The sequence below is a fragment of the Panthera pardus genome, unplaced genomic scaffold (assembly GCF_024362965.1).
Source record: "Panthera pardus isolate Hobbes unplaced genomic scaffold, ASM2436296v1 HiC_scaffold_1, whole genome shotgun sequence".
Taxonomy (NCBI): domain Eukaryota; kingdom Metazoa; phylum Chordata; class Mammalia; order Carnivora; family Felidae; genus Panthera; species Panthera pardus.
Genome location: NW_026526654.1, coordinates 20,271,497 through 20,297,141, shown reverse-complemented (window position 1 = coordinate 20,297,141; position 25,645 = coordinate 20,271,497). Strand labels below are relative to the sequence as shown.

Here is a 25,645-nt window from a genome sequence, read left to right as displayed (position 1 = left end):
TGTTTTATAAAGTTCTGTGTGGTATGTGACCTTATGATCCTGGCATGTCAGTGTGCATAATCAGACCTTTCTTTAAATTTTATTTGACCCATTGATCCTTTTAAGTTTTTAATTCCTGTTAACATACAGTATTATATTAGTTTCAGGTATACAATATAGTGATTGAACAGTTCTGTGCATCACTGATGCTTATCACAAGTGTACTCCTTAGTCCCCATCACCTATTTAATTCCTCTCCTCCCTGGTAACATCAGCTCTCTATAATTAAGATTGACCCATCAGTCAGAGAAAGACAAATATCATATGACTTCACTCATGAGGACTTTAAGATACAACACAGATGAACATAAGGGAAGGGAAGCAAAAATAATATACAAACAGGGAGGGGGACAAAACAGAAGAGACTCTTAAATGTGGAGAACAGAGGGTTGCTGGAGGGGTTGTGGGAGGGGGGATGGGCTAAATGGGTAAGGGGCATTAAGGAATCTACTCCTGAAATCGTTGCACTATATGCTAACAAACTTGGATGTAAATTAAAAAAAAAAAGTTGACCCATTGACTCTTACTTTACTTTTCTGGAGATCATTCTGATGCCTTTGGTTTCTCTTGTGTGCCAAAGGGATATGTCTGGTAGTTATGATTTACCTTCCAACCTTCCATAGTTACGGCATGTGGCTTAGGACTACATGTATTGATAAAATATTTTAGGTAGATGCATACTGGAAGAATTACTCTGAAAAAATATTTTTAAAGCCCATTCAAGGATCTGTAATTTATTTCACCTTTTTTTTTTTTTTTTTTTTTTTGGTAGCATGTCCCACACTACTCAAGACAGCACTTAATGGTGTCCCGTAGTCTCTGTTCAGCAGGATATGATTCTAATGAAAAAGTAAGTATTTAAAAAATACTGACTAGCAGAGTTATAATGGTTTTGCTTTCTTGTTTCCATGCTGTGTTCAGTGGACAGATTAAATATTAGCGCTGTATAATTACTACTCTAACATCATAGGTTTTATAGCTGCTCAATCTTTTTTCATTGTGGGCCACAACCTGAGTCTTAAATTTTGTGTTTGTACCTTTACCAGAAATTGAGTAAACTTTTAGTGTGTTTACTTTATTATTCAGCAGAATAACTAACATAGCATTCTTTCTTAAATTATGGGTTATTTGAGAGATTTTGATTGAACTGATTTATTTTTCCATTTACTTAATATCTGTAGGATTAATTTTGAAGGCACCTTTGTGTATTGTAAATTTTGGGGCAAGGGAATTCCAGTTAAAATCCTGATATAGGATAATAGTTGAGGCTCGTAATAGGAGAAAGAAAGGGGCTATAAGCGGTGATTAGAAAATGTCATTTTTTCTAATGACAATGACAATGAAGACCTCAAACAGGGCAGGAGAGTTTTGGTTAAGAAGAAGTGATTCAAGTTGAGAGTCAGGAAGGTAAAACTGATGAATGATTATTTGAGAACGAAATAGCTGAGGTATCTTCTAAATCATCTCTTGAAGTATACAAAACTACTCAAAAGAATTTGGAGGCTTGGAGAAAGGGTCTGTATCATTGCAGTTTAATAACAATGTGGACACAATTTGCAGGGTATATGTCATTTAAAATTTCCTAATAGCCACATTAAAAAAAACTGAAGAAGTTAACTTTAATAGTATGTTTTAATTCTATATCTAAAGTGTTATTTCAATACATAATATAAAAAGTATCAATGAGATACTTACTTTTTTTTTTTTTTTGGTACCAGATCTTCTAATCCAAGTGTATAATTTACACTTCTGGCATCTCAGTTTGATTAGCCACATTTGAAGAGCTTAGTGCCAGTGGTTACTTGATTGGACTGCACTGGTCCAGATGAATTAGCTATGATAAACTCCCTTTTATGAAATAAATCCATGGTTTAATATGAAAACTTTAGTATAGAAGTTGGGGTGCATGTATGTATATTTCTGCACATGTGTTGAGTTCCAATCTAGAGGTAGTGAGCTGTCCTAACTGGGAACACACTCTATGGAGTGGTTAGCTAGTATTTGTTCAAGAGGCCACATTCAAGAGTGGGGGAGACATAGAATACTACGAAGTGTTCATCTATCTTTCTCCCTGTTAACTTTGGTAGCCTTCCTCATTAGCATAATAGGTGTTAGAAGTGGGCTCTCATTGATGAAATTAGTGGTTATGCAAGATATGTGTTCTGGCTGCTATTTAATAGAAATTCTTAGCCCCTGAATTAGAATAAAACAATCTAGTTGGCCTTTCATTCTTTATCTTTAAGGATAGAAACTAAGCTTGATCCCTAAATGAAGTGATCCTATGTGCAGCTCTTTCTTTGTCTGGAGGTTCTTGATAGATTGAGTCTGACAGTGTAGCTGGCCAAATCAGAATATTGATGTATTTACCTCAGGTGAACCTTTCATTCAGACTGTTGGAGCATTATACAATGAAGGAAGTTGAGACATCATTGAGCTTTATTTGGTAGATTTTAAGATCTTTTTTATGCCTGTTCATAAATGTATGTGTTGGTGGAGTTTGGTTTGAGGCTTCTTTTTGCCATAACCTCGTAATGAGCTTACAGTAATAGCTGACTCACCCCCCACATTGGTGGCCATTGATAATTACTAAAAATAAACAAATACGTATAACCTGGTTTAGGGAATTTATAGAGCTCTTCCCCCCACCTTGGAGTCCACTAAAGTACGTATTTTGTTTTAAATGTCTGAAATCAGATCTGCTGCCTGCTGTCTTTGTCTTCTTTGCTGTACCTTTGCTTTTAGGTAATTGTGGTGAAACTATATAGTGTGTCAGTCATGTCATAATGTCCATGATCCTTGTTGACACCTAACGGTAGTATATAGGTTTTGTGTGTTAAGACCAAGTTGCAGGCTTGCCCTTCACTCCAGGGCTGCCTTTAATTGAGCCTTTCTACTTCTAGGAATTCTTGGTGTTGTCATAGCTATTCATTAAATACTGCACTTTTTTGTTTTTTATTGTTCCTGTCCTAAGTGCAGATAGATCTGATTTTTTGGTAATACATATTTGCTAAATAAATTGATTCTCATCTGAACTTGTCATTGACTCCTTCATATTTTATCAGCAATTTCCATCAGGTTGAAATTAAACCAGGTAAAATTTAATCATTACTAAATGTACCATTTTTTTTTTTTGACTTGAATTTTAACACATCGACTTGTCTCTGATACGTTCATAACAATAGGGAAGATTTAGTAATAATCTGCTTAGAAAAAGACCAGGAGGCTACTAAAGTAGGCCTTAAGTTAGCAGTACTATATTGTGCCTGGCGTAACAAATGTGATCTTAGGTGTCACTGTTAATACAGTGTTTAAAGCTTGTACCATTATACTCCGATCATGTCACATTGTGGTATGTTTTGATATGAATACCTGGATGTGAGCTCTGGCTTTGCCCCTGTGAATTTTAAGTGATTTAGGCAAGTGATTTGGCTTCATCAAGCCTTAATTTTCTCATTTGTAAATTGGGGATGTTCTCAGCTGACCTCATAGGACTATTCTGAGCCTTAAATGAGACATAGTGGACAGAAGGGATTTGTCCTGGCATATAGAAAGCATGTGCCCTAAATGTTAGCTGCTTAATATTAGTCTTAACAACTAGGTTTTGTACATTTGGAAACAGCCTCAAAATCCACAGATAGTAAATAACTGGGGTGTAAACTCAAGCCTGGGCTTCCCTAGTGAGGTGGTAGATTTACCCACTGTTCTGTACCACTTCTCAGAAGTGTTGGTAAGTGACTAGTCAGTGTGTGGAGTTCTGTGGTCATTCCTTCAACAAGTACCCAGGGGAACGGGCCAGCTCAGCCCTTCTCTTGGGCTGTGAATGGAGTGAAGTGTCCTTGGTGGTTTTAGACACTGGCTGTGAAGATCTAAGTATGGGGAGGAGAAAGAAGGAAGGAGGGATAGAGGATAGAATAAAAGGAGGTAACTTAAAACAAAAAATCTTCAGGAATTTCCATTGTGTTTCTTACCCTGGATGACCTCATTAGTAGTTAGAGAACCGCTGCTGCGAAAGTCCGTCTCTCTCTCTCTCATGGTACTTGAAAGCCCCTCTGTCTTCAGGATATAGGTTCCTGATTTAAAGATTTTTGTTCGTTTCCCTTAGAATATCTTCAGAGTGCCTCCTTATATGTGGCTCTGCATCTATAGGATAAAGTCCAATTCCTTAAATGGCATATAAGTCTTTTTATCATCTGGCCTTTTTTACCCTAGCTTTGTTTGCTCCAGCTCCCCTGTACATATCTTGTGCTTGAGCTATATTAAAAATCCCTTGTTTTTCAGTGCTACCGTCTGCTTTCAATGTCACTGCCTTTGCCCTTGCTGTTCACTCTTCCTTCTCTGCACTGGCCACAGCCTCTTGGATGTAGCTGCGTTATGGCACTTACCACACTTTGTTGTCATACTGCCATATTGTACACAGAAGTTATCAAATGCACTTGATGTTTCCCTGTAATTTTTGATGCAGAGGGGAAGTTTTAAAGTCTGTGTAAATTTATTTGTATGTATTCTTTTACGTGCATAGCTTACCTGAAAGAATATATGTACAGGAAACTGGTAATAGCATTGCCTTTGGAGCAGAGACCTAGTTGTCTCTACAGTATATCACCTTTTGTACCTTTTAAACCCTGAACCATATACATACATTTATTCAAAAGAATATCTTCTGTATGGAAGGTTAATTGATATGATCAGCTTTATTTAGCTTGTGCACTAATTGGTATTAACAGACCTGTATTAGGGTTCTGCAGAGAAAGAGAACCAGTAGGAGATGTATGTGGAGATCCACTGGCTCACACAGCTATGGAGGCCAAGTCTCACGATCTGCCATCTGCAGGCTGGAGACACAGGAAAGCTGGTGATGTAATTCTAGTCCAGGTCCAAGGGCCTGAGAACCTGGGAGCCCATATGTCGGTAAGCCCCAGGGTAGGCCAAGACCTGTGTCCCTCTTGAATCAGGAACGCAGGACAAATCCTCACTTCTACTTTTTGTTCTCTCAGGCCCTCAGTGAATGGGATGATGCTCACCCACACTGGGGAGGGCAGTGTACTGGGCTGAGTCCCCTGATTCACATGCTCATGTCTTCTAGAAACACTCTCACAGACACACCCAGAAATCATGTTTCATCTGGGCACCCTGGGGCCCAGTCAAGTTGCATGTAAAAGTAAAATTAGCCATCACAAGCCCTTAATAGAGAAGATGTGTCAGGTGCAGATAGTTGTTTTAATGTAGATTTTTCCCTGTTAGATAGGTTCACACTCTTGGATTTGTCACAAACAGTGTGGTGTGTGGCCCAAAGGGGTGAATAACAATAGCTATAGCTAACACCTCTTGAGTATATATTATGTGCTAGGCACTATTCTAAACACTTTAAGGGTGTTAATTCATACTCTCACAGCCTCTTGTGGCAGGTGCTATTATTACTCTCATTTTACATACCAGGAAATGAGGGTCGAGAAGGATGGCTTGCCCACATAAAAACACGTGGTGGTGTTGGGCAATTTAGTTCCAGACTGGCTTTTAAGTATTATTCTGCCATGCAGATAAAAATTAGAAGGAAGTTCTTAATCCCTATAATGTTATGATTGGTTATATTTGCTATAACAGTTTCTTATTGTGTAACTTCATGTTGTGTTGCTTTTATCAGATGTCATCTGTTTAATACTTATAAAAATGCACATTTTAAAATGCACTTCAAAGAGGTATAAAACATTTTTTTCTTTGTATATTGTCAGTGTTTAACAGGGATTTACCATGACCACTTAGGTATAGAATGGCCTATGATTTTGTAGTCTCAGGCTTGACGTGACATGAGGGTATTTTAAGGACCCATCTGCTCAAGGCTCTGAATGACTCAGGATATTATCAGATTAGGAGTTTACCGATTTTTAAGGCAGAGGCTTGTCTCAGTTTGCTAGAGTAAGTGATGTGTGACATAAAGTTTAAACCAAGACTTTGAAAACCTTTTCCAACTCTGAGATTCTGTGACTCCCTGTCAGGTTAAAATATTGCTTTCAGTTATATGAGTACTTTAAAGATCATATATAGCTTTAACTTTCTTTTAGAAATATAACTAAGACTTTTTCTGTAGTTACATTCAACTTACAACAATTCACTAACCCAGAAATAATTGTGTACTAAAAGATATCCATATTACTTGTGTGTTTCTTTCAAAGGATTAGCCTGTACAATTTTAGAGTAGGAAGAGAACCTTATAAAATAGTTTCCTCTAGAAATGCCATCAGTTTATATGTGAAAGTGAAGATCTACAGAGATTGATTTGCCTCAAGTCAAATAGGTTATTGTTAGTGGCAAAGCTGGGCTTAGAATTGAAGTATCTAGGCCTACCCAGAATGGAGGTACTCTCTTATGAGGCCTTAGCTGCTTCAAATATGATGGTTACTCAAACTTAACATAAATTCCCTGAATTTAGAATATACGTTGTGAAGTAAGTGGTCAAACAATTCTGTCTAAAGTTTTTTAGTATTCAGAAATGTTATCTGAAGATTACCTTTTGGCAAGAGAATTTATAAATATCCCCTTAGTCCATTTAAGATACACCAAACCAAATCAGTTGATGCTTTAATGGACTAATTATAGGGCCGCATCCTACCAGATGAGTTTAGTAGCAATCGGGTTATAGATGAACATACATGTAATATTTAGTACTACTCTAGGAAGTAATTTTTTTTTTTTTTTTTTTTTTTTTTTTTTTTTTTTAGAATCATGTCCAGTGTTGTGAGAAAACTTGTTTTCTGGTTCCAAAGTGAGAGTAACAATTTCTTATGTGTGTTTTTTCTCTCTTCAGACTTTTGATAAAATTCTTATTGCTAATAGAGGAGAAATTGCATGTAGGGTGAGTGGAATTTTAATCTTATTTTCTATTTTACTTTGTGAATTTTATTAAATCCCTTGAAATATGAATCTCTATTAATAACATTGATATATTTTAAAATAGGTTATTAAAACTTGCAAGAAGATGGGCATTAAGACAGTTGCCATCCACAGTGATGTTGATGCTAGTTCTGTAAGTATATTTCGCTTTATCTGAATGAAGACCCTTATTTGGGGTATATTTAAAAAAAAAAAAAAAAAAAAGCCTGGGTGGCTCAGTCAGTTGAGCATCTGACTTCAGCTTAGGTCATGGTCTTGCAGTTTGTGAGTTCGAGCCCTCTGTTGGGCTCTCTGCTAACAGCTCAGAGCCTGGAGTCTGCTTCAGATTCTGTATCTCTCTCTCTCCCCCTCCCCTGCTCATTCTCTACTTCTCTCTGTCTCTCAAAAATAAATAAATGTTAAAGTAAATAAATAAATAAAGGTAAAATATGTAGGTTTTCTTCATTCTTGGCCTGAAAAGGGTATACACAATTAAAAAACAAAACATGAAATTACTGACTCTTGTATTAAGCAAAATGGAAGCATCATAATGTCTTTAATATGTGTCTTAATTTTTTTTTCCTCAGGGTTTTAAAAACCTAGAGTAGAGTTTAAAAATTGCTTGATAGATTGCTGGTCACCAAGTAGATTTAGACAAAGCTTGAGAAAGATTCAAAGATTATTGTAATGTTTATATCATGCTGCATTAGGAGAGCACGTTTTTCCACAGCTGAATTCCGGGATCACTAAGGGAATGCTATAATTGTTTAATTTTCCTAAATGCTGTATCGTGTTCAGCTGAAAGGTTGATGAATGAAAGATACACTAATACTAATTGGACATGAACAAAAGGAATAACATAAAGCCGTGAATGATTTTATTGGGGATTTTTACCACAGCAGGCATTTTTAGCAGTAATAAACTATGAAGGAATAGAAAAAAATCTCATGAGAAAAGAATGTAAATTATTAGAACTTGAGGGGATGAAATTTAAGTAGTGGTACTTTACGTTGCTGTTTTTCATTCTTTTACACTACTTTTGATAACGGGACCTATCGGTGATGTCAGTTTTTATTATACAGAAAGATAATACAGAGGATTTTCATTGTTTGTGATTTCTTACCTAGAAATGTGTTGTTCATTCTGCTTTATTGCGACTGACTTCCTTTAAAAAACAAAACAAAACAAAAAAAAGAGAAACCATTACAAGCTATTCTAATTTCCTGAAAATAAAGGTTAAGTATTTATCTCATCTAGTTTACTTGACAGATACATTTAAAATAGTCCTCTTTTGGGGCGCCTGGGTGGCTCAGTCGGTTAAGCGGCCGACTTCGGCTCAGGTCATGATCTTGCGGTTCGTGAGTTCGAGCCCCTCGTTGGGCTCTGTGCTGACCGCTCAGAGCCTGGAACCTGTTTCAGATTCTGTGTGTCCCTCTCTGTGACCCTCCCCTGTTCATGCTCTGTCTCTCCCTCTCTCAAAAATAAATAAAACATTAAAAAAAAATTAAAAAAAAATAAATAAAATAGTCTTCTTCTACTTAAAAAAGAAATTAAATAAATTTATTTTACATATGTGGTTTTTTTTTTAAATATTGGTTTCTGGCCTCTTTACTAATAATTTGTTTTAACTGATAGTTTCAATAGTAGTTTATATTCCTTACAAGATATCTATGAAATAATGAGAAAACTATTACTTTAATCTGTTTCTTGGTTGGTAAACTAAGACATTTATCAGTAGCAAACTCTTTTAGAAAAAAGTTTGTGTTACCATCAGGCTAGTAATAGATTTAAAATTTTCTCTTGTCTTGCGTTCATTTTCAGTGTATTAGGCCAGGAGGTGTTTTTCACTCATGGGTAAATTGGGAGAGAAAATGGACACTGTTTTTATATCAAGTCTTATAGTAAACTTTAACTTACTTTTCTCATATCAAGATATAGTTCTGTATCCTGTGTTCTCATGAAGGTGACTGTTGGCATGCATGGTCCAAAATTATTTGCGTTTTGATTTTTTTCATATATGTTTGTATTTCAGTGTTGGTATTATAGATCCCAACAGCACGACTGCTTTTTCCCATTCTTAATTTTCTAGGTTTGTGTTCTTGTTAGGTAGAAGCTTTGCAGGAGCAATTTGCATTGCGGGTACAGCCCCTGCCTTGGAGAAAGGCTGCCATGATGGTATGGTACAAACCTTGTAGGGCCAGAAACTCCTCCCAACCTGTGGGGGGAGTTTCCCAACTGACTGGAAGCAGCCTCCATTAGAGACCATCCCACACTGTCTGTCTCAGCTCCTCCCAGCCCAGAGAGAACCAATACTATCCAATCCCAAAACAACGTAGGAGCCAGCTCTCCCACCTTGAGAGTGTACTTCCGATTTAATAAACTGCTTTGCACTTGCTACTTTCCTTCTGGCTGTCTTTATTCGAGTGTGGATCCTCACATAAATCTTCTCATGGGGAATCAAGAGACTGAGACCTCCATTCACACAACCCAGACTCACCCATAACATTTTGATCTAGAGGTACACTGTCTCTTTCCAGCCTTTGAAAAAAATGGTTTCAGAAGAGTTGGTCAGAGTTTTAAGATGGTCCTTCATATCCTTCTAAAGCAGAGATGGTAGTTTTACATTTTAAAGACTTTTAGTCACTTTTTGCTGAAAGTGGAAATGAGCCTACTAGAGATTATAATACATAATTTAGAATAACATTTCCTAGGGCCCACAGTGGAGGCAATGCATGAGCAGTCAAAACTTCCTCTTAGTGTGAACTACCTTAAGCCCTTTTCTAGAAAGATACTATTTAGGATAATAATGATAGTTAGAATGTTCAAAGTTTAGGCCTTAGCACTAGAACCAAATCTATTTGCTTTCTGCATCTCAAGAAAGCCAAAAGGGTGAATTCCTCTAACGGTTTGGTTTTTTGCTTCCTTAACATGTGACCAAAAAGATTATCATTGTATCCAATGAGCTTTACAATATGGGTAATATGAACAAGTCTTGCTACTTTGATGTATTGTTAACATTGCAATATTTATTTTCAACAGGTGAGCATTAAATTTTTTTTTTTAACATTTATTTTTGAGCAAGAGAAAGAGAGGAGACAGAGTGTGAGTGGGGAAGAGCAGAGAGAGAGGGAGGGAGACACAGAATCCAAAGTATGCCCAGGCTCTGAGCCATTAGGGCAGAGCCTGACGCAGGACTCGAGCTCATGATCCATGGGATCATGACCTGAGCTGAAGTCGGACGTTTAACTGACTGAGCCACCCAGGCGCCCCAGGAGGTGAGCATTTTAAATGTAATTTGGAGTAAAAAATATCTTATATGCTTTATGTTAATTTCATAAATGGAAATGTAAATATTGCAGTAGGAAAATACAACAGTTGATTTTTTTTTTTTTTAATGTTTATTTTTGAGAGAGAGTGTGTAGGGGGGAGGGGCAGAGAGAGAGAGGCACACACACAGAATCTGAAGCAGGCTTCAGGCTCTGAGCCGTCAGCACGGGGCCTGACATGGGGCTTGAACCCACAAACCGTGAGATCATGACCTGAGCCGAAGTTGGACGCTCAACTGACTGAGCCACCCAGGCGCCCCAACAGTTGATTGTTTTTAAATGGCAAGTTAATATTTTCTACAACTAATTTTTGACCGTTAAGCAGGGAGAAAAGGCTAATGGTTTACTATGACTATTAAGTGATAAGTCCTATAAAGAAAACGAACTACCTTATAAATGATGTGTAATGGAAAAAAATTGGCTTTTAAAGATGATTATGCAGTTTTTTCCATTGGTCTCCTTTCCCCCATCCTGTTCTTCAAAATTGTCTTCAATATTCTTGTCTTTTTGTTCTTCCATGTGAATTTTAGGATAAGCTTGCTTACCAAATTAGACACATCCACCCACCAGTTTTTAGCTATTGTGAACAAGACTTCTTTAATAATCTAGTACAAATCTTTATGTAAACACATACTTTGATTCGTCTAAATACCTAGGAGTGGAATTACTTGGTCATCAGGTAGATGGGAGGCAAAGCAACTTTTTCCTGTATGAATAGTAAATCTCTGGGGAGTAAATAAATATATTTTAGACTTTGCAGGTCACATGTTCTGCTACTTTTATTTATATATACATACATATGACCCTTTAGAAATATAAAAACCATTTTTAACTTGCAGGCTATAAAATAACCGTCCTTAGATTGGATTTGGCCTGTGGGTGGGTGGTATTTTGTTGACTCCTGGCATTAATAGATGTATATTTAACTGTAAGAAGCTGCCACGGGTGTCTGGGTGGCTCAGTTGGTTAAGTGTCTGGTTCTTGATTTCAGCTCTGGTCATGATCTTGTCGTTTGTGAGATTGAGCCCCATGTTGAGCTCTGCACTGACAGCATACATCCTGCTTGGGATTCATTCATTCCCTCTCTCCCTCTCTCCCTCCCTCCCTCCCCTTCTCCCTGTCCCTCTCCCTCTCTCCCCCTTACCCCCTCTCAAAATAAATAAACTTAAAAAATAATAAGTGTTAGAAGCTGCCAAATAGTTGTTCTGTATGACTCTGCCACATTTTGCTCTCACCAGTAATGTACGAACATTCATGTTGCTCTGCGTCCTTGCCTGGACTTGATCTCAGCAGTCCTTCTGATTTTTGCTATTCTGTTGGTGTTCACATGTTATCTTATTGTAGTTTTAATTTAAATTCTCTGATGAATATTGATGTTGAGTACCTTTTCATATTAATGGCCATTTATATTCTTAAGTGTTCAGACGCAAAATTGGAAGAGCAAGTACAGTGAGTGCTTATACCTTTTGCTTGGACTCACCAGTTAACATTTGGACACATTTGCTTATAACTGTGTCCATATGTATGAGTATAAATATATATTGTGTGTATATTTCTTCTTTTTTTATTTTGCTAAGGAAATTGGAAGTAAGTTACAGTCATGGCATTTCACCCCTAAATACTTAAGTTTTTATTTCCCAGGAAAAAGCTATTCTCTTACATATACCCTATCAAAGCTAGGAAAATTATTAGTAATTCTATAGTATAATCTAATACACAGACTGTATTCAAATTTTCCCATTTGTCTCCAAATGTCTTTACTTTTTTTTTTTTTAATGTAAGCTTTACACCCAACATGGGTCTTGAAGTCATGACCCTGTAATGAAGATGCTCTACTTACAGAGCCAGCCAGGTGCCGCTCCCAATGTCTTTAGTATTTTTTTTTTTGACCCACAGTTCAGTCGCGGTTCATGAATTATATTCGGTTATTATGGCTCTTTAAAGAGTCTCTTAATCTAAAATAGTCGTCTTCCCTTCCCTCTTTGTTTGATTTTCACGATACCAACGTTTTGAGGAATCCAGGCCAATTGGCTTATAGATAGTCTGAGTTTGTTTCCTCACAAATAGATTCAGTGTAAATATTTTTTTTTTTTTGATAAGAAAGCTTCATAAGTGGGGCGCCTTCATAAGTGGGTGGCTCAGTCGGTTAAACGTCCTACTTCGGCTCAGGTCACGATCTCGCTGTGAGTTTGAGCCCTGCGTTGGGCTCTGTGCTGACAGCTCAGTCTGCAGCCTGCTTTAGATTCTGCATTTCCCCCACTCTCACTCTGTTTGGTCTTGAAAGTAAATAAACATTAAAAAAAATTAAAAAAAATACTTAAGTGATCCTGTTGTATCAAGAAGTTCATTCATAATGTTGGGTGGTTCTGGTTACACTGATTACTTGGTTGAGGTAATGGTGCATTATTTTTCCCCCTCTTTTGAAATTTTTGGGGGTGAATCTTTGAATCCATGTGAATATTTGTCCCCCAACAACCTCTCATCTACTATTTTTCATCCACTGATAAAAAGCATCTGATGCAAAAATTACTTTGGTCGCATTTGTCTCGTGCTGTCTGCTGAGAAGTCTGTCAGGTCTACTCCATTTTGAATCTACCTTTTTTTCCCCCTTTCATGTCTTACTCATTTTTAACTACTTTTTTAGAATTTATTTATTTTGAGAGAGTGCATGCGCATGTGCTAACCAGGGAGAGGCAGAGAGAGAGAGAGAGAGAGAGTGAGCGAGAGAGAGAGAGAGAGAGAGAGAGAGAGAGAGGATCCTAAGCAGACTCCACCCTGTGAGCACAGAGCCTGATGCGGGGCTTGAACCCAGGAACCGTGAGATCATGACCAGAGCCAAAACCAAGAGTTGGGTACTTACCTGACTAAACTACCCAGCTGCCCCTTTAACTACTTATTTTAAAGCTTCTATCATACTGCTGTATTATTCCAAGTTCTTAAGTGTCTACTTTTGACTTCTTACACAATGGATGAGCTTTTCGTTTGTGTGGATCTTGGCTTGTGACCTCCTATCTGGTGTCTTTAATGTTGAATCCCAGCATGGTTTGGGTTGCAGATATGGTCTTGTTGGGTGGATGCTATATTTGTTTCTGCCAGACTCTCTAGGGTACCCTTCTTCTGGTACTAATCTTTCTGTTAACTTATTGGCATGAAGGTTGCTGAATTTTGAGGATAATGGAAAAAACAAAATGAAATGACATATATCCCTCCCTCTCTTGAATAGACCCATGGTTTCTAATTTACAGAGGAGACTTCTTACTTTGAACTACAGCAGATAATTTTAAATATTTGTCTTCCATGTACTTATTAGATTGACATTTTTCTTCCTTTTCACTGAGGATGTAATCTTTGAGCAGCCTGGCTGTATGTAGGGAGTTTTTCTTATAATTTTTAACTCCTTTCTCTGAGAATTAACTCAGTTCTTTAGATTTCCCCCCCCCCCTTTTTTTTTTTTTACTAGATTACCAGTTTATTATAAATGAGTATAGCTCAGAAACAGTCAGTTGGAAGATCTGAGTAAGGGAAGGTATGGGGACAGGGCAGGAAGCTTGCATACCCTCTCTAGGCACACCGGTTTCCCCCAATTTCCATGTGCTCACCAACCCTGATTCTTGAGATCCCCCCTCCCGCTCTCCATGATTAGCTGGAATATTGGCTTTGGCAGATGCTGTCTGGTTTTTAGCTTCCTTTTTTGCTTTTGAGCCCTGGGGATTGCCTGTAATTTCTTGTAAGCCAAGTTGTTCATTTAAAGGGTGTTTGTTAAAGTTAGTCTAGGATTTGAGGTGCTTGTAGAGGTGCTTGTAGGGAGGCTTTGCAGATTATTTAGTTGGTTGTTCTTGGATAGTCTTTTTTTTTTTAATGTTTATTTTTGAGAGAGAGAGAGCACGCATGAGCAGGAGAGGGGCAGAGAGAGAAGGAGACACAGAATCAGAGGCAGGCTCCAGGCTCTGAGCTGTCAGTACAGACCCCTATGTGGGGCTAAAACTCACAAACCATGAGATCATCACCCGAGCCAAAGTCAGACGCTTAAGTGACTGAGCCACTGGGCTGTCCCAGTGGATAGTCTTAAAAGAGGATGACATCCTGTCTGTTGAGGAAGTTGCCCTGCTCTTTTTGAAAAGTGAAGGCTGATCTAGAGCAGTATCAAAATCAGACTTTACCCAGGATGGCAGTTCACATATGCTGATGGGATTTCTGCAGCTGCGTCCAGGGGATAAGTCCACAAGCAGTGGGAAATGGTCTGGGCAGGAGAGGCAAGTGGGAGTTAGGCCTCTTACCAAGTCATGAATTGTCTTTTATGTGTTCTCCAGGTCTTTATTAGTCTTTGGAAAGATGTTTGGAGAATGGTTTATGAAGGAAAAATTGTCCTGGTGGAAGACTGAATCCTGCTGGACATTTGATAGGGATTGTGTTGTATCTGTACACTAATTTGGGAAGTATTATTATCTCAACATTCTCAATTCTTCCTATCCATGGACGTGGATATTCCATTTGCTCTTGTTCTAGTTACTGTGGCTACTTTAATTTCAGCAGTGTTTTGTAGTTTTTAGAGTATAAGTTTTGCACTTAACTTTGTTATATTACATAGTAAATGTTTTGGTATTTTTTATATTAGGATTGCAATGTTTTAAGTTTCAGTTTTTATTGCAAGTTTATAGAACTATAATCAACTTTTGTATGTGATCATTTCCTGCAACCTTGTTGAATTTGTTTATTTTATATACACACACACGCACGCACACACACATGTGTGTGTGTGTGTGTGTCTATATATGTAAGATCCTTAAGATTCTCTCTAGAAGACCATGTACAAATAGAGATAGACTAGAGATAGACTTCTTTTGTTTCAATCTTGGAGCTTTTTATTTCATATTAATTTTCTTGGCTTTAACGTTCAGAGTGATATTGAATAGAAGTAGTGAGAGCAAGCATCTTGTTTTGTTCCTCATCTTTGGCAGAAAGCGCTTAGTATTTCACAATTAAGCTTCATTTAGGCTCTGGGATTTTCATAAATTCCCATTATCAGGTTGAGGAAGTGCCCTGGTATTTCTAGATTGTTGAATGCTTTTTTGTGATTGGATATTGGATAATTTCAAATGCTTTTTCTGTGTCGACTGAGATGCCATAGCTTTTGTCTGTTATTGATATGGTATATTCCATTAATTTTTGGATACTACACACTTGGTCAAGGTGTATAGTTTTTGTATATATTGCTGGATTCATTTTATTCGTGCTTTGTTGAGAATTTTTCATCTGTGGTTATAAGAGCTATTGGTCTGTAGTTTTCTTGTGATGGCTTTGTTTTGGTATCAGATCTTGGCCTCATATTATAAGTTAGGAACTGTTCCCTCATCTCTTGTTTTGGAAGAGTCTGTGAAGAGTTGGCATTAATTATTCCTTAAATGTTTGGTAGAACTCACCAGTGAAGCCATCTCTGCGGCTTTTTTAATTTTAAATTTATTATTATTATTATTATTATTATTATTATTATTATTATTTTTGAGAGAGAGAGATACCAGGCAGGCTCCATGCCTAGCATGGAGCCTGACATGGGGCTCGATCTCATAACTGTGAGATCATGACTTGAACTGAAATCAAAGAGTGGGGACACTTAACCAACTGAGCCACCCAGGTGCCCTAAAGACTTTATTTTTAAGTAATCTCTATACCCAATGTGGGGCTTGAACTCACAACCCTGAGATCAAGAGTTGTATGCTCTATCAACTGAGCCAGCCAGGTACCTGTCTATGGGTGGTTTTTTGATTATTCAATCTCTTATTAAAGGTTTATTCAGATTTTTGATTTCTTTTTCTGTGTCTATAATTTTTTCTTTCTAGGAATTTGTCCATTTCATCTGATTTATCTAGTTTATTGATATATGATTATAGTATTTCCTTATTTTTATTTTTGTAAGTTTGGTAGTGATTTCTTTCATTCCTGATTTTAGGCTTTTAAGAGTCTTTTTTTCCTTGGTTACTTTAGCTAAAAGTTTTCAACTGTATTGATCTTTTCAAAGAGCCAACTTTGATTTCATTGATCTCTATGTCATTTGTATTTAGTCTTTATTATTTCCTTTATCCTGCTTGTTCTGGGTTTATTTTGCTCTTTTTTTTTTTTTTTTTTTTTAAATAAGTAGGCTTCATGCCTAGCATGGAACCCAATGCAGAGCTTGAATTTAAGACCTGAGCAGAGATTAAGAGTTGGACGCTTAACCAACTAAGCCACCCAGGTGCCCCTAGTTTTCTCTTTTTAAAAATAGTTTAAGGTAGAAGATTAGGTTGTTGACTTAAAGTCTTTTTTTAATCTAATTGTTGAGCTGTATAACATTTTTCTCTGTTTAGCTGTACCCCATATGCTTTGGTATGTTTTTCATTTTCATTCCTGAAACTCTTTTCTGACTTCCCTTGTGATTTCTCTTTTGGCCTGCTTATCATTTAGGAGTGTGTTGTTTAGTTACACATTATTTGTGAGCTTCCCAAGTTTGTTTTTGTTACCTGTTTTTAGTTTCCTTACATTTGGTTAGGCAACATGCTTTCTATTTCTGTCTTTTAAAATTTGTTGGTGTTTGTTTTATGGCATACCATATGCTCTGTCCTTGAGTTCCATGTGAACCTAAGAATGTCTGTTTTGCTGTTTATGGTTCTCTCTAGATGCCTCTTAGGACTGGTTGGTTCATAGGGCTATTCAAGTCTTCTCTTTCCTTGTTGATCATCTGTTCTATCCATTAATGAAAGTGGGGTTTAACATGTTTGTAAAAAGCTTCTTAAAATGTTAAGTATTTATTTTGTTTTGCTCAGAAGACAAAATCGGTGACAAGTAGTTATAGGCCTGTAACTCTGCATGAAAGAGCCTGAATAAGATAAGAGATCATTGACTAAGGAACTCTAGGCTGTCATAGAAGTAATGAAGTAGGGTGCTTGGTGTAGAGATTCTCACAAGAATTCTTTGCAGTTTTCAGTAAACAAGAAATTTTGACATGAATTGTTATAGACTTAAGTAAAAATAGATTTCCTTTTTAAAAAATGTTTGTTTTTTAAAGGTTTCTTTTTTAAAATCTGGGCAAAGATGGTAAGCGAAAAATAAAACAATGACTGTCATATATTGATAGAAAAATCCTAAGTAATAGGAAAATGGAATAAAATAATTTACTTAAATAATATGCTGCAGCCACATGGAGTGTATTCATGACATTTCAGTATGGTTCAAAATTAGAGAATATTAATATATTAATAAGTTAGTAGAGGAAAACTAGATGATTATTCTGATAAAAGCCTAGATGTCATTTAAAAGAAATTCACTGTCTTTGTAAAATCCTTAGTAAAACAGGATTAAATACATGCTGCCTTCCCATAATAAGAAGGTTATACCTCATAGGAAGCATTCTCATGAAATTCAGGGTAAAGGCTGATAAATTTACTCTCACTACTGTTATTTAACAGCATTCTAAAAGTGCTAGGTAGTGGGTTAAGCAAATGTAAAATGGTGGACAGGAAAGGCAGAAATAGTAAGATTGTGTTGAGTTTCTAGTTACGTAGTTAACTGAATAACTATTTAGAAACATAAAAAACCATCTCTATGGTTGTTAAAAAATAAATCTATAGTTTTCCTATATGTATCATCAACAAAATAGCAAATACAACTGGCATGCCTGGGTGGCTCAGTCAGGTAAGCGTCAGACTTCAACTCAGGGCATGCATGGTCTCACAGTTGGTGAGTTCAAGGCCTGCATCGGGCTCTCTGCTGTCAGAGAGACAGACTGCTTTCACGTCTCTCCTCTGTCTCCCTCTCTTTCTGCTTCTCACCCGGACACATACGTGCTTTCTCTCTTTCAAAAATAAATGTAAAAAAATACAACTGAAAATGTATAGCTTCATAGAAACAGTGGAAAAGGTAAAGCACTTGATATGAAATCTGTAGGACTTATAGGAGGACTTATTTTTGTATAGGGAAATTGAATAGTGTAAATACTAGTTATTTGAAAGTTTATGTACATTTCTCTATTAAATTCTAATGCAGTATAATTGGGGGGGGGGGATGACAAAGGAGTAAATTTGTAGAATGTCCTAGAAAAGTCGGTGGAAAATTGAAGAGGGGACCAACCTAACAGATACTAGAGTACATTTTAATACCTTTTCATGCAGAAATAACCAGGAGCACACCATAAAATTTTGGAGCAAGAAGAGACAGGTCTGTGGAGTAAATTCATTAGATTTTAGGCAGAGGGCTGATATGGGAGAATTTCTTGATTTGTTGAAGAGGGCCTTATTAATATGAATATTGACTTAGAAGGCAGGAGAGGTAGATTCTAGGGGTTTATGCGACTAATTTGTAATTGTAGGTATTCCCAGAGAAGTTAAGAAATATAAAAGATGAGAAATGTTTGGATTTAGTGACTAGGACTTTTCTAAATGGGAAGGTGGATCCTACTTTGTTAGTTTGGCGAATAGTGGGAATAAAGAATTTGCAAACATAGAGGTTGTACTCAAAATGCATGTTAGATAACTATTTATTTTTATAACTTTGTTTTTAAGTAAAAAGATAGTATGCTTTCCCGTAAGAAATAGCAAAATCTTATTATATTTGTATCAAATCTCTGAAGTTAACATTTTGATTTTTCTTAAAATGGATTAAATGATTCTGTGCTATAACCTTTCGCTATATTTTCTATCTAGACTCCTAAATTGAATGTATCAATGTTTTGTTGCTTTGTGTTCAGTGATGTTGGATGTAAATGAGAAATGCCTAATATTTACTACTTCAGAACCCAAACTTAAAATCAGGGAAGTAGCCATTGTGACTCCCATCTTGGTCAGACAGCCTGCTGTTTGAAGTATGATTCCTGATGTGTATTGTAGTCTTACCCTTAGGATTCAGTAATGAGATTGAGCGGGGTTTCCTGTGAGCAGTCTGGGATGATTGACAGTAAGGTGAGGGGAATCATCACTTAGCATGCCTACCCTTGATAATATTTCCCTGCTGTCTGGGGAGGTACTAAGGACAAATAGGACTTCGTGATGTCTATGTAATTAGTGTACGTTGGTTCCAGCTGAACAAACTGGAGGGTAATGATCAGGTAAATGAAGAAGGAATACATTAATGTAGGCTAAGGTATAAAAGACCTTAGGGAAAACGTTATAAAAATTTTATGGGGTTGTTAGAATATATGTTTTATTTTTATGTATATCTTTATATATTTATTATTTTTGTTAAAATATCTTTAGTTTTAGCTGTATGAAAAGCAGTTTAAAGGTAAAAACCTCATGCATTAACTTTTTCTCATATGGTTTAGTTTTTAGGATATTTTCAACCTTTTATTATTTGGAAAGGAGTTATGAGTTCTTGAGTTAAAATACATTTCACAATCCGTTAAGGACTTCTTTACAATCAATGTAGTCATTGATCCTCAAATTGGAATAAAGAAGTAAAGGGCAGGTTTGTAAAACTTTTGGGTGATAACTTAATTCAGGTGACCATTTATTGTATGTGTGTGTAGTTGAGATGGTATATTTATTTATTTTTATTTTTTTATTTTTTATATTTTGAGATGGTATATTTAAATAACATTTTTTTAAATAGCTTTTACTAGCACAGAATACTTTAAGATGATGTTCGTGAGGATCCCTGTTTCCCATTTGGTCTTATTTCATTCAGAAACATGGACAATTATTTAGATTGCATTTAGAAAATGCAAGATTTAGAAAATGTATAGGATTCTTAAATCAGTTTTTTGAAAAAATACTGTCATTGTTCATCACGAGGTATTCTTATCAGCAGGATAAAGTTGCACAGTAAAGCCTCTGATAGTGATTGCAATACTGTATTTAATGGGAAGGGAGGAATTGGTTTCATTAATGTGATTTTTGGACCTTGGGGTTCTGGTGATTAAAGAGTTTTTAAATGGCATACCTGCTTTAAAACTTGTTATTGCTCACTTTTCTTGTAAAACATAGTGCTTTCAGTAACCTTTTTGGATTTAGAATACAATGTATCAACCTTTGCAAATTTAAAACACTAGACTTGATGGTGAGAAACTAATCGGGAGAAGAAAGTATATGAAATGTTCAGACGTTTCTTCTCTTTGCTTTTATTGTCCTTGGAAAAACATATTTTGCAGAAACATTATACTATATCAATTTAAAATGTTTTGATTATCTTTGGCTTGGCTAAATTACTTTCTCTATATTTTTGGGTAAAATGGAATAGGTTAGGATTCCTGGTAGGGATTTGTTCACATTAATATGGCTCATCAGGGACATTATATTTAATTGGAGGTCCTGCAGAATAGTAGCAGGAGGCTGAAGAGAATGATTTAGCATTAGCAATGGCTCGTCTGGGAGTTGTGCACTAATCAAGGAGCTTGAGTGCTAGCAGTGGGGATGATGGGAATTATGACGATTATGACATGTAAGCATGTCTGTGTGCGAACTGGACGGGCAATGAGTTAATCAAGAAGTATATTAAATGGCTCCCATGCTGATTCATTATCATTTACCATAGTGCCTGTCAGGTTGTGTATTTAAAAAATACAATTACTGCTGAACTCAATATGTATAAATTCAGCCACCATTCTTCGCTTTTCAATAAAATACCCTCAAATTACCTAATACATATAAAAATGGAAAAATGAACCAACCCTGCTGACTGTGTGATTTGGGTATTATAGTATCTTTTTTTAAAAACACTTTAGAGTTAACCCTTAATTTCAGATTCATTTAAAACCTTGTTTACTTTGCCCTTTCATATATTCGTTTAAATACCCTGGCTTATGTCTGCTGTATAAAAAGTTTGGGTTCAAAAAAAATAATCTTTTCAAGCTGAAAAATAATTCTGATATTTGAGAAATATATTAATATTTAAGGCATGAAGCTGCAGACAAATCAAGGCATTAATCTTTTCTACCATCAAAATGCTCCAAAATCAGGGGGGTGGGCGTGGTGGTGGTAGAAATTTCCTTTGCTCTAGTGGGTGGTCTCTTTGTGCCAGGTAGACCCATTCTGTGCCCAGCATGGTTAGAGCCATCTGTCATGAAACTACCAGTTAGAAATGCTAGAAGTGTACATATTTTGGGGGAAATGGAACCAATAAATTGAATTCCTTTTAGAAAATAAATTGAAATACAGCATAAATCCATGAGCAAACTGAATTATATCTATAGGCAAATTTATAGAGTTACTGTACAGATGAACACACACAGTTTCTTTCTTTTACTGTAAGCACTGCCAAATTTAATAAAAGTTTCTACCAAACTGTGACCTTCATGTATTAACTTAATTAAAGCAATATTATGGGTACTACTCAAAGTGTTAACCTGTGGGTGGTTGTTACTGAAATCCATTATCTATGGAGTCAGTGTTAGTGGTCAGCTGCATCAAAAATAAAACTTGCAACCAAGACAGTCCCTTGGGTGCTGTGAGCTCAGCAGGTTAAATTGTCAAAATCTGTCAAAGCTGCTTAAAAGACTATTTTAAACCCCCTGGAGTTCAAGGTACACCAGTCATTACAGTCAAGAAGGACTATGACTTTATTTAGCAGCAATGTGAAAATTACATTTGGACAGGAAAAAAGGATTTATATCCATATCTTCATGTATGAATTACTTTATTGACATGTGTTTGGGTACTTGCTATTTAACTTAAACATTAAAAAAAAGTTGGACTTTGAAAATTTATTTTGAGAGAGAGCACACGTGCAAGTGTGCAGGTAAATGCACGTGTGTTTGGCAGAGGGACAGAGGCGGGGAGGGGGAGAGAATCCCAAGCAGGCTCCATGCTTGTCAGTGCAGAGCCCCAAGTGGGGCTCAATCTCCTGAACCATGAGGTCATTTTCTGAGCTGAAATTAAGAGTATGGCGCTTAACCAACTGAGCCACTCAGGTGCGTCTCCCAACTTTTAATCTATGGAAAGTAAGTTGTGAAGATTTTCCTTTGTAAATTGGAAAAGAGTATCCCAAGACCTTCTCAATTTTGTTAACAAGAACTTTGACCTTTCAATGACATTAAAAATTTTAATTTAAGACCAAAACACACTGAAATATTGAGTATATATATATATTTGTATATTTTAATAATTCTGACAAATTTAAACAGCATAATTTGAAAAAGAACATTGTTTCAGTATAGTTAATGCCTGATGGTGGGAAAAAGTACTTAATTGTGGATTTTTCTTCAAGCATCTATTTAAATAGGCTTAGAAGTTCTGTAGTCTTACTGAAAAACATAAAAATATTTGAAAACCTAGCTTACCTAGTATTTATTTATTATTTATTTGTAGTATTTATTATTTTTAAAGATTCCAGTATAATTAACATACAGTTTATGTTTCAGGTGCATAATGTAGTGATTCAACAATTATATACACTACTCTGTGCTCACCAAGTTAAGCGTACTCTTAATTCCCTTGACCTGTTTCACCCATTGTCTCACCCACCTCCCCTCTAATAGCCATCAGTTCATTCTCTATATTTAAGATTAAGGCTGTTTGTGTGTGTGTGTACACATAACCACATCATCTTTACCCATGCATCTATCAATAGATACTTTGGCTGCTTCCATGATTTGGTTATCATAAATAATGCCGCAGTAAACATAGCTGTACATATATCCTTTCAAATTAATGTTTTTTGTATTTTGGGGGTAAATACCCAGTAGTGGAATTACTGTATCATATAGTAATTCTATTTTTAATATTTTGAGGAACCTCCATAATGTTCCACAGCGGCCGCACCAGTTTGCATTTCTATCAGCAGTGGGTGAGGGTTCCTTTTTCTCTATATCCTCCCTAAAACTTATTTCTTATCTTTTTTCTTCTTAAGATCTTATTTTAAGATTTATTTATTAGAGAGAGAGAGAGAGAATGAGAGAATGAGAGGGGGGAGGAAGAGAGAATCCCAAGCAGGTTCCACACTGGCAGCACAGAGCCCAATGTGGAGCCCAAACCCATGAACCGTGAGGTCATGACCTGAGCCGAAATCAAGAGCTGGATGATCAACTGGCTGAACCACCCATGTGCCCCTCTTGAGATCTTATTTGTAAGTATTTTCTACACCTAATGTGGGGCTCAAACATATAACCCTGAGATCAAGAGTAGTGTGCTCTACTGGCTGAGCCAGCCATGCACCCCGTGACAACTTAATACTAGCCATTCTGACAGGAGGGAGGTAATTCTCATTGTGGTTTTCATTTGCATATCCCTGCTGATGAGTGATGTTGAGCATCTTTCTTTTCATGTGTCTGTTGGCCATCTCTTTGTCGTCTTTAGAGAAAGTCTGTTCATGTCTTCAGCCCATTTTAATTGATTATGTGGGGGTTTTTTTTTGATCAATTTTAAGATCTTTATATATCTTTGGATAATAACCCTTTATTGGATATGTTATTTGCAAATATCTTCTCCCATTCCGTAGGGTTTTTGTTGTTGTTGTCAATTGTTTCGTCTGCTGTGCAAAGCATTTTATTTTGATGTACTCTTGACAGTTTATTTTTGCATTTGTTTCCCTTGCCTCAGGGACCTATCTAGAAAAATGTTGCTACAGCTGATGTTAGAAAAATTACTCCCTGTGCTATCTCCTAGAATTTTTGTGTATGGTGTAAGAAAGTGGTCTAGTTTCATTCTTTTGCATGTAGCTGTTCAGGTGTTCCTAGCATAATTTATTGAAGAGACTGTCTTTTTCCCATGGCATATTCTTGTCTCCTTTGTTGAATATTAATTGGCCATATAATTATGGGTGTATTTTGGGATGGTTTGTTCCATTGATTTATGTATCTGTTTTTGTGCCAGTACCATACTGTTTGGATTACGACAGCTTTGTAGTATATATTGAAATCTGGGATTGTGATACCTCCAGTTTTGTACTTCTCGAATTTCAACATTACTTTGGCTATTCAGAATTTCTTGTGGCTCTGTACAAATTTTAGGATTATTTGTTCTGTTTCTGTGAAAGATGCTATTGGTATTTTGATAGAGATTGCTTTAAATCTGTAGATTGCTTTGAGTTGTATGGACATTAGTATTTGTTCTTCTAATCCTTGGGCAGGCATGTATTTCCATTTGTCTGTGTCCTCTTCAGTTTCTTTCATCAGTGTTTTATTGTTTTCAGAGTATAGGTCTTTCACCTCCTTGGTTTAATTTATTCTTAGGTGTTTTATTATTTTTGCTGCAATTGTAAATGAGAGTATTTCCTTAATTTATCTCTTTCTGCTACTTCATTATTAGTGTATAGAAATGTAACGGATTTCTGTATATTGATTTTATGTCCTGCGACCTTACTGAATTCATTTATCAGTTTTAGTAGTTTTTTGGTGGAGTCTTTAGGGTTTCCTATCTTCTGCAAATAATGAAAGTTTTACTTCTTCCTTATCAAATTGGATGCCTTTTGTTTCTTTTCCTTATTTGATTGAGGTGGCTAGGCCTTCCAGTACTATGTTGAATAAAAGTGGTGAGAAAGGATATCTTTGTATTGTTCCTGATCTTAAGGGAAAAGTTCTTAGTTTTCCATCATTAAATATGATTTTAGCTGTAAGCTTTTCCTATATGGCCTTCATTGTGTTCCCTCTAAACCTACTTTAAATGGATGTTGTATTTTGTCAAATGCTTTTTCTGTATTTATTGAAATGATCATCCAGTTTTTATCTTTTGTTGATGTATCACATTGGTTGATTTGTGAGTATTGAACCACCCTTGCATCTCAGGAATAAGTCCCATTTGGACGTGGTGAATGAGTTTTTAAAAATGTATTGTTCAATTCAATTTGCTAATGTTTTATTATTATATTTTAATTTTTTTAAATACTTTTAAGAGAGAGACAGAGATGAAGAATGAGCAGGGAGGGGCACAGAGAGAGGGAGACACAGAATGTGAAGCAGGGTCCAGGCTCTGAGCTGTCAGCGCAGAGTTCAACATGGGGCTCTAATTCACGAACTGCGAGATCATGACCTGAGCCGAAGTTGGACGCTTAACCCACTGAGCCACTCAGGCACCCCTGATTTGCTAATATTTTATTGAGGATGTTTTTATCCATGTTCATCAGAGATATTGGCCTGTAGTTCTTTTTTTCATAGTGTCTTTATCTGGTTTTGGTGTCCGGGTAAGCTGGCCTCACAGAATTTGGAAGCTTTTCTTCCTCTTTTATTTTTTGGAATAGTTTGAGAAGAGTAGGTATTAACTTTTCATTAAATGTTTGGTAGAATTCACCTGTGAAGCCACCTGGTCAACTTTTGTTTGGGAGTTTTTAGATTACTCATTCAGTTTAGTTGCTGGCTATTGGTCTGTTCAAATTTTCTATTCCTGATTCAGTTTTGGGAGGATGTATGTTTCTAGGAATTTATCCATTTCTTCTAATTTGTCCAATTTGTCAACAGGCAGTTTTTAAAAAAATTTATGTGTGTGTGTATATATATATATATATATATATATACACAC

General features: G+C 36.3%; 1 protein-coding gene across 6 annotated transcripts in view; it reads left to right on the top strand.

Moving 5' to 3' along the window:
• Positions 1-25,645, top strand: part of PCCA (propionyl-CoA carboxylase subunit alpha) — a 413,570-nt gene that overhangs the window by 14,365 nt on the left and 373,560 nt on the right. For 4 of the 6 annotated variants that reach the window (XM_019443967.2, XM_019443965.2, XM_019443968.2 and 1 more), the window contains exons 2-4: positions 812-889; positions 6,842-6,889; positions 6,992-7,060. In XM_019443967.2, coding sequence (XP_019299512.2) covers positions 812-889; positions 6,842-6,889; positions 6,992-7,060 — 195 coding nt within the window. The remainder of the gene's footprint in view (positions 1-811; positions 890-6,841; positions 6,890-6,991; positions 7,061-25,645) is intronic. The other 2 variants (XM_053890918.1, XM_019443966.2) reach the window with 1 other exon arrangement.